At 46.9% G+C, this 9,152-nt stretch overlaps 4 protein-coding genes across 4 annotated transcripts; 2 read left to right on the top strand and 2 right to left on the bottom strand.

The window, feature by feature from the left end:
* Nucleotides 1–632: 632 nt before the first annotated feature.
* Nucleotides 633–1,351, top strand: LOC134936612 (histone H3). The gene has a single exon (XM_063931734.1). It carries the CDS (start codon nucleotides 633–635, stop codon nucleotides 1,041–1,043), a length of 411 nt encoding a protein of 136 aa, XP_063787804.1. The 3' UTR covers nucleotides 1,044–1,351.
* Nucleotides 1,352–1,715: 364 nt separating this feature from the next.
* On the bottom strand, nucleotides 1,716–2,108 carry LOC134934422 (histone H2A type 1-like). The gene has a single exon (XM_063929865.1). The coding sequence runs from the start codon at nucleotides 2,106–2,108 to the stop codon at nucleotides 1,716–1,718; it is 393 nt and encodes a 130-aa protein (XP_063785935.1).
* Nucleotides 2,109–6,933: 4,825 nt separating this feature from the next.
* Nucleotides 6,934–7,245, top strand: LOC134934421 (histone H4). Its single transcript, XM_063929863.1, has one exon. It carries the CDS (start codon nucleotides 6,934–6,936, stop codon nucleotides 7,243–7,245), a length of 312 nt encoding a protein of 103 aa, XP_063785933.1.
* Nucleotides 7,246–8,317: 1,072 nt separating this feature from the next.
* On the bottom strand, nucleotides 8,318–9,041 carry LOC134936610 (histone H1B-like). Its single transcript, XM_063931732.1, has one exon. The coding sequence runs from the start codon at nucleotides 9,015–9,017 to the stop codon at nucleotides 8,385–8,387; it is 633 nt and encodes a 210-aa protein (XP_063787802.1). The 5' UTR covers nucleotides 9,018–9,041; the 3' UTR covers nucleotides 8,318–8,384.
* Nucleotides 9,042–9,152: the final 111 nt, after the last annotated feature.

The following is a 9,152-nucleotide window of genomic DNA, read 5'->3' as shown; positions in this document are numbered from 1 at the left end:
TTAAGAATATAATTGCCCCAATTATATTCTTAATATTTCCAAATAAATTTTGTTTTATCTGCTGACTAATCAACCTAGTGTTATTCATTCTAGTTATTTAACTACCATTAATGAGTGCGCCCACACAAGAGCCTTCTTCTTTCTCCCTTTTGTTTATGTTTTTATAATCAAAGGATTATATTACACGCAGCTGTTTTGATCTAAGCTGTGTTATTTTTGCTGTTGTTGTTGAGTTCTTGTTTGTTTAACTGCCATGCCATATTATGATCCTCCCTGGAATTAGTGCGCATAGATTGTAAGGCTTATGTTCTGTACACACTATTAGCTCGGCCATTGCAGCTACTCAGCACTGTGTGTGACGATGACGTTTTCTCTTTCACTGCCGTGTGGTATATTAGAGATGGGGCCGGGGCTGAAACCGTGTAAATATCTCGCGGGCCGTTGGAGTCTTCATATGAAAAATAGGAGGAAGAGAAGTTCTTGGCGGGCTTTCACCTAAGCCAACCAGGATGAAGGGCGTATTTATCTCATCAAATCACAGAGCAGCACTGTGCATAAATAGAGTTGTTCCCGGCAGCCAGCTATTCAGTCTTCTAGGTTTTAGCTTCTTCGTGTGAGTCAGGTGATGAGCTATGGCCAGGACCAAGCAGACCGCCCGCAAGTCTACTGGAGGCAAAGCTCCTCGCAAGCAGCTGGCAACCAAAGCTGCCCGGAAGAGCGCCCCAGCTACCGGCGGCGTGAAAAAGCCTCACCGCTACCGTCCCGGGACCGTTGCCCTGCGAGAGATCCGTCGCTACCAAAAATCCACTGAGCTGCTGATCCGCAAGCTGCCCTTCCAGCGCCTGGTGCGGGAGATCGCCCAGGACTTCAAGACCGACCTGCGCTTCCAGAGCTCTGCCGTCATGGCCCTGCAAGAGGCCAGCGAGGCTTATCTGGTGGGGCTGTTCGAGGACACCAACCTGTGCGCCATCCACGCTAAGAGGGTGACCATCATGCCCAAAGACATCCAGCTGGCCCGCAGGATCCGAGGGGAGAGGGCATAGATACTCGCCACTCCTATACACGCAACAACACAAAGGCTCTTTTCAGAGCCACTCAAATCTTTCTAAACGAGCTGAATCCAAAGGAATGCTAACTATCATTATTACGTGTTTCAATAACTGATTAAAACCTAGTTATAGAGTTCCTAATAACATTCACTTATAAAATTGTTATGCTGAACAAAATAAAAAAACATCTGCAGTGAGGAGCGCACAGATTACACGGTATTGTTTTCTCATTGTACCGTGTGATAGGGTAAAGCAATTGCACACACAGCAGAGTTTACGTATGGACAAGCTCGGCTATATACGAGCAGTACTCTGCTTTCCATTCATATAAGCCAAAGGGGCCTCGTTTACAGCATGCAGTGATGGCAAAGGGAACCTTTGGACTATCATTAGACGTCGCCACAACAGAACAGAGCACCTAAAGTGTAAGGGAGCGTTTGCACATTAGCAGTTGTATGGAAGCTAAAGTGCACGTGTGTATAAATACAGAGGATTCCTGCCCCCTGTCACTGTGGAAATAAAGGCGCGACTAGCCAGCCAGCTATCGCTACAATACAAACAATGGCACTATATACAGCTCTCTAGGGAAGAGGTGGGTGGCTCTGAAAAGAGCCTTTGTTGTGTGTCAGGTACATCGGGTCTGTGGTGGAAGCTGCAAGCCTCACATTACTTGCTCTTGGCCGGTTTGTGGCTCTCGGTCTTCTTGGGCAGCAGCACGGCCTGGATGTTGGGCAGAACGCCTCCCTGGGCGATGGTCACCCCACCGAGCAGCTTGTTGAGCTCTTCGTCATTGCGCACAGCCAGCTGCAGGTGGCGGGGGATGATGCGGGTCTTCTTGTTGTCGCGGGCGGCGTTTCCGGCGAGCTCCAGAATCTCAGCGGTCAGATACTCGAGCACTGCAGCCAGATATACCGGGGCACCGGCTCCCACACGCTCCGCATAATTTCCCTTCCTCAGCAGACGGTGAACGCGACCGACTGGGAACTGGAGACCGGCCCTGGATGAGCGAGTCTTGGCCTTTGCCCGGGTCTTGCCGCCTTGTTTCCCTCTTCCGGACATGTTGCTAGGTTCACAGACACAAATGCAAAGTACCAACCGACTGAAACGCTTCCGATAGTGATGGGTAGTTCATGAATGATTAGTTCAAAATGAACTAATCTTCAAAGTGAACTAGTTCGTTCAGTTCACAGCTTTGGCAAAGATTAGTTCATCAGGAAGGAGGAGTCAGACACAGACAGAATAGAGCCAGCATTAGGCTTCTCACTGTCTCATTCACTGGATTTTCACTTCCTGAATCTGATGCTGTGAAATGAAAGTTAAAAGTACAACACAGCCCAGGAATCAGATCTAATAAAAAATAGCATCTGCACTGCCTAGCCAAAGTGTATGGGGTAAATTTACTAAGGTGGGAGATTTTTTAGAATTGGTGATGTTGCCCATAGCAACCAATCCGATTATATTTATTATCTGCTAGAAGCAGCTAGATAAATGGTAAGTAGAATTTGATTGGTTGCCATGGGCAACATCACCAGTTCTAAAAATCTCCCACCTTAGTAAATTTACCCCTATGTGTGTCTGTGAGTGAGCATGTGTGGTCATGCTGCTCACCTTTCTGTGATACAATCACTGTCCTATTAGTCCAGATGTCCAAACACTTGCTGCTACTTCTGGTACTACTGGTTCCTGTGCATATTGCTGTGCTAAATCTTCTGCTGGGTGTTGTGTAGGTGCTGCTGCAGCACTGTTTTTATTCAGCTCTCACTCAGCAGTACTCATGAGTCAGTACATCTCTGCTGCCACAGGGGTCACTGCTGTGCTCAGACATGGAGTGGACTCACTCTGTGGAGCTGAGTGAACTGCATTGTCCTGACGACTCGTGAGTCATTCTCCTTGCAAGTAGTTCAGTAGTTCAGCAAGTAGTTCAGTAGTTCAGTGATTCATTACAGTTCACTGATCAGTTCACTGACTCAATGACTCATACAGCCATACGAGTCAGTGCAGTACTTCTCAGCTACCATGTGTGGCACTGCTGTGCTCAGGCATATGCATTGTATGGAGCTGATACTGAACTGCATATAGCCATGATTAATTCACCTAGCATATTAGGTGGTCACAAGGTACACTGTCACTACCAATCAACCAAAGACAAATTCTGAGTGCTGCATGCTATCCTGTAGGGCAGGCATGTCCAAACTGCGGCCCTCCAGCTGTTGTGAAACTACATATCCCAGCATGCCCTGACACAGTTTTGCTGTCAGATGTCAGAGAATGCTAAAGCTGTGTCAGGGCATGCTGGGATATGTAGTTTCTCAACAGCTGGAGGGCCGCAGTTTGGACATGCCTGCTGTAGGGTCTGATTACTCTACACAAGACATAGGGGGATATGTATGTCTGTCTGATGAACCTTCAGTCTTGAAATAATTAAAAATATGATGGTACATATACTTAGGTAGTTCTATAGAAGTGATGTTGCCCATAGCAACCAATCAGTGTGTGTGTGTGTGAGAGTGAATACTGAATTCTCATGAGTCAGTTTACCTCAGCTGCCACAGGGGTCACTGCTGTGCTCATGGAGTCAGTGGTGGACTCTATGAAGCTGATTGAACTGCATTGTCCTGACGACTCACGAGTCACTCTCCTTGCAAGTAGTTCAGTAGTTCAGCAAGTAGTTCAGTAGTTCAGTGATTCATTACAGTTCACTGATCAGTTCACTGACTCAATGACTCATACAGCCATACGAGTCAGTGCAGTACTTCTCAGCTACCATGTGTGGCACTGCTGTGCACAGGCATATGCATTGTATGGAGCTGATGCTGAACTGCATATAGCCATGATTCATTCCTCCAGTATATTAGGTGACAAGCTACACTCCCAATCAGCTAAAGACACAGTGCTGAGTGCTGCATGCTATCCTGTAGGGCAGGCATGTCCAAACTGCGGCCCTCCAGCTGTTGAGAAACTACACATCTCAGCATGCCCTGACACAGCTTTAGCATTCTCTGACGGAAAAACTGTGTCAGGGCATGCTGGGATATGTAGTTTCACAACAGCTGGAGGGCCGCAGTTTGGACATGCCTTCTGTAGGGTATGATTACTCCACACAAGACACAGGGGGATATGTACTATGAACCTTCAAGTGACATAAAGTTGAGCAGTTGTCCCTAGCAACCAATCAGCTTCTGTCACTTTATATACTGTTGAACATAAATGACAGAAGCTGATGGGTTGCTTTACAACATCTCCACTTTATCTCTCTAAGGTCTGTTACATTGGGGCAAAGGGACTTTTTCTTTTCTTTTAATTACTGTATTTTAAAAGCAGAAAAAAATAAAAGTGACTTATGACATTACTCTGGATTTGGGTCTTTCACATGCATATTATGAAGTAAAAAGGAGTACCAACAATGGGATCAATATTGCAGAGATACATATGTCACTATAAGGTTGCTATATAACTTATTGCTTTTCTTAAAAATAAAAAATCTGACATATTACACACATCTGATCATTTGAAAAAGATTATAACTCCTATAATGAGCTAGTATTAGAAATGCCTACTCTATGTGTAATAGTCTAGACTAGTTCTAAATCTAATCACTCCTTTCAGTCTGAGTCAGTGAGTGAAATGATGAACTAAATGAACTAGATGAACTAATCTTCTGAACTAATCTTTTCAGTGAACTAGATCATAATGAACTAATCACCGAACTGAACTAGATTTCCCATCACTAGCTTCCGAAATATGCTTTTAAACCCGCCCTCCTCCCTTATATTCACTCAGAAAGGATCCGCTGCTTGCTCTGTGATTGGTCTGCGCACCAAGGAATCAATGCCGTTCAAGTTCGAGCACAGACCAATCAGCAAATGGAGGGTGGTGTTTCGATGCCAACAACGTCACACAATTCTTCTACCCAATAGTGTTTGGCAACAGTGGCGAAGCCTCGTTTGCATAAGCTGACTATAAATAAAGCAGCTCCAGGCAGTGTAAGAGATAGACTTTCTCTGCTTTGTTTCGTGGAAAGACTTGTGTATCTGTAATGCCTGATCCAGCCAAGTCCGCTCCGGCGCCCAAGAAGGGCTCTAAAAAAGCCGTGACCAAGACCCAGAAGAAAGATGGAAAGAAGCGTAGGAAGAGCCGGAAGGAGAGTTACGCCATCTACGTGTACAAGGTGCTGAAGCAGGTGCACCCTGACCCCGGCATCTCCTCCAAGGCTATGGGCATCATGAACTCCTTTGTCAATGACATCTTTGAGCGCATTGCGGGGGAAGCTTCCCGCCTGGCTCACTACAACAAGCGCTCCACCATCACCTCCCGGGAGATCCAGACCGCCGTACGCCTGCTGCTGCCGGGAGAGTTGGCCAAGCACGCCGTGTCCGAGGGCACCAAGGCCGTCACCAAATACACCAGCGCCAAGTAATCTCCCCTTCCTCTCCCACACGAACACAAAGGCTCTTTTAAGAGCCGCCCACCTCCTCGCTAATCGGGCTGTAACTGTTATTGTTTGCACTGTGTCCTGTCTCCCTGTATTTGACTGAATCACAGTAATCTAGGCTGTGTTGTAGTTTCTTCATTCCTTATACATGTGCATCTTGTTAGTCGGATGCTGGGGAACTCCCCTCTGGTGTGCGAGCTAGTACAGACCCCCCTGTTGATGATTACTGCGTGCAAAGCGGCATTCTCTCCGCTCTCATGTACTGTAAAACACGTTCCAGATGTAGATCAAGTTTCTACAGAACTCGTTAAAGCTACAGATGCCAGGGCTTCTAAAAAGCCAGAGAGCAGCAGAAACACTGCCCGTGTAGTTGCTGTGTGACTAGAACATTTTCTGTCTGGCTCAAGTGATACAAACTGGATTGTTACATTGTTAATATCGACGAGGCTGAATATCGCTACTATCTCAGGCAGGATGACTTATTAAGCAACTTATTCTTGATAAACAGGTGGTTAAAAGTCAGTCTTCAAGATGACCTGTGTTACTATGATATCGTTGCAAAAGTAACAACGGGATGCAAACTGCGGTGCCCCTGCTTGTACCTAGTCCATTATGACATCACACAGCAGGGTTCCCGTTTAGGCGCACACGTACCAGTTATGCTCGTTGCTATAAAAACAGCTTCAATGTTTATTTGAGGAGTAGTAGTGATCCGGGTCGCAATGTGGCTGAGCGCTAAGGTACGGTTCAGCTGACCCAATTGACATACTATTATTATTTACACCTAATATACAATATTATGAGACGGCGAGAGAACATAGCTGATACGCTGGCGCTCGCTAATTAGAGATCGAAGCGAACCGAGCCTGGGTGCCAGGAATACTTTTAGCGAGGGACACATCAGAAGCAGCATGCCATTGGGGGAGTGTTCCCCTACCAGGATTTGAATTGTCCACTCCGGTTAACTTGTTTTGACCCGCCGAATTTAGCTCGGCTCTCATTGGGCCAGTCCGATGAATCGCCCTCCTAGCCCAAGGCGCTTTTGTGGGTCCGACGTAATAGCGATAAACACTATATATGTATTTGGAAAATATATTATTTATCATTTCAGGGAGAATTAAATGTCACTACTTTTCGTTAATTGACTATAGGTGTAAAACCTTCTTTAACTATTTTGCCCATACTAATTTTACTCTAGAAATGTGGGATCAAATGGATCCAATTATTTTTTTTAGCATTTATATAAGATATGTGTTCACGGAAATGAATAGAGATGACGAATAGAAAGCTGCCACTGTGTTGCGGTGTGCTAAGTCAGAAAAGGCGGACTACCCAGGTCTCCTCCGCTCCTAGTTCTAAGTCCCCCATCAGGTCCGCTCTTCCTCTTCATAAAGGGCAGCTGTGAGGCGATCAGTTCATTCTTACTGTCTGCAACTCGCAAGCTGTTTGAAGATGTCAGGAAGAGGCAAAGGTGGTAAGGGACTCGGGAAAGGAGGCGCTAAGCGCCACAGGAAGGTGCTGCGGGACAACATTCAGGGCATCACGAAACCTGCAATTCGCCGTCTCGCTCGCAGAGGTGGCGTGAAGCGCATTTCTGGCCTCATCTACGAGGAGACCCGTGGTGTGCTGAAGGTCTTTCTAGAGAATGTGATCCGGGACGCCGTCACTTATACCGAGCACGCCAAGAGGAAGACTGTCACAGCTATGGATGTGGTCTATGCTCTCAAGCGCCAGGGCCGCACTCTGTATGGTTTTGGAGGTTAAGATCTGGCTCCTCTCTTCGGATGATCTCCTTTCCCGAAACGCACTATAACAAAAGGCCCTTTTAAGGGCCACCTACAGTACTCCTGAAATGAGCTTTATGAACATGCTGCTTTTCAAGGGAAGCGTATTGTCAAAGTCAGATCCACAATTTTAACGATAGAAATACACTTCTTTCCCATCTACAACGTCTCGCTGGATATTCAAATATTAGACACCAGAAGTTGCTATTTACAATGCATAGACCATATAGATCTAGAATTCTAGTCATGCTCATGCTGGAATGGAAAAAGGCAGCAGCATAAATGTCCATTTGGATGATGCCTCCGTTTGTCTAGGTGGAATCGATTCGATATTGTTTTATGAAAAATGGTGAATGATGTAGGTGTAATATACTGTACATATCCTGCGCAGGAGGTGCTGTAGCGGGGTACTCTTGAAAAGATGTTTAGAGTTAAAACGTAACTTGTATTATGACGATGACATGCTGACAGAATACATGTCCTAAAATTCAAGCATAGTGTATAAAGGCACAGCTGTGAATGTTTCTCCAAGTGTAGTCTATATATAATCCTGTTGCTGGCCAGTTACAACGACCTCTTGAACAATTAATAAGTAGGGAAGCTTACTTGCTAACGACTCTGATACAGGGGATAGAAACTGCACAGATCTATTTGTCTCTACTGGAGGTTCTCTTTCTGGTATAGCAATCTCCCTGTTATTGTGTAGCTAGTGTTCTCAGAAAGTGCAAAACAAACATTAAAATGATACTTGCTTTTCAGCAGCTACCCTGCAGACTGTTCACCACAGGGAATGGTGAATGCTCGAGTACACAGGAAGGAAGCATGCCGCTATTGTGAGCGGCCTGAGGTAGGAAGCAGGACATCCAGGTATTATTTCCCGATCAGTCTTGCTACAGTAGCGCTAATAAATAACCCTGCGTTACCTATTAATAAGCAACCAAAAATCCCACGGAGACACTGCTGAACTGTAACTTAATGTAGTGACTCAATATCTGTACACAGGGTGCCCCCAACTGGTCACGCCGTGCGCCTACAGCTCTGCCGAGACAGGGTGGGTGGCTCTGAAAAGAGCCTTTGGGGGGATAACAAGGAAGCGAGGCTGCTACGGCGGCTCTTCCATCACTTCTTGGCCGCAGCTTTCTTGGGCTTAGCTACCTTCTTGGCCGGGCTTTTGGCGGCTTTGGGCTTCGCTGCCTTCTTGGCCGGACTCTTGGCTGCTTTGGGCTTCGCCGCCTTCTTAGGCTTCACGGCTTTAGGCTTCTTTGGGCTTTTGGCAGCAGCCGCTTTTGTGGGTTTTTTCACCTTCTTGGGGCTCTTGGCTGCACTCGGAGCTCTCTTGGGCTTCTTCGGGGACTTGGCCACTTTCTTTGCCGCTGGTTTCTTGGGCTTCAGGGCGGCCTTCTTGCTCTCCAGCTGCTTCTTATTGAGCTTGAAGGAGCCGGAAGCGCCGGTGCCTTTGACCTGGGTGAGAGTTCCTTTGGTCACCAATCCTTTCACCCCCACTTTGATGCGACTGTTGTTCTTCTCCACATCGTAGCCTCCGGCAGCCAGAGCCTTCTTCAGGGCGGCAAGAGAAACTCCACTGCGCTCCTTAGAGGCGGCCACGGCCCTTAGGATCAGCTCGGAGACGCTGGGACCTGAAGACTTGCCGCTCTTCTTGGCTCCTCCTGCGGCTTTCTTCGGCTGTCTCTTCTTTTTGGCTGCGCCCTCTGATGGCGGGACAGCGGCGACGGCTGGTGCAGTTTCTGCCATGTTAGCGCAAAATACAGCAACGTCCTAACGACAAGTCACTATGCTAAACAAAACGACGAAGTTTCTTATATACGACGCCGGCTGTGCTGTGATTGGATGCTGAGAGGGTTGCGTTCTGTGCTCCTATTGGCCGAA

This window comes from Pseudophryne corroboree, chromosome 6 (genome assembly GCF_028390025.1).
Source record: "Pseudophryne corroboree isolate aPseCor3 chromosome 6, aPseCor3.hap2, whole genome shotgun sequence".
NCBI classification, from domain to species: Eukaryota; Metazoa; Chordata; class Amphibia; order Anura; family Myobatrachidae; genus Pseudophryne; species Pseudophryne corroboree.
Note: the sequence above shows the minus strand (reverse complement) of the source record. Positions and strands in the feature narration are given on the sequence as shown.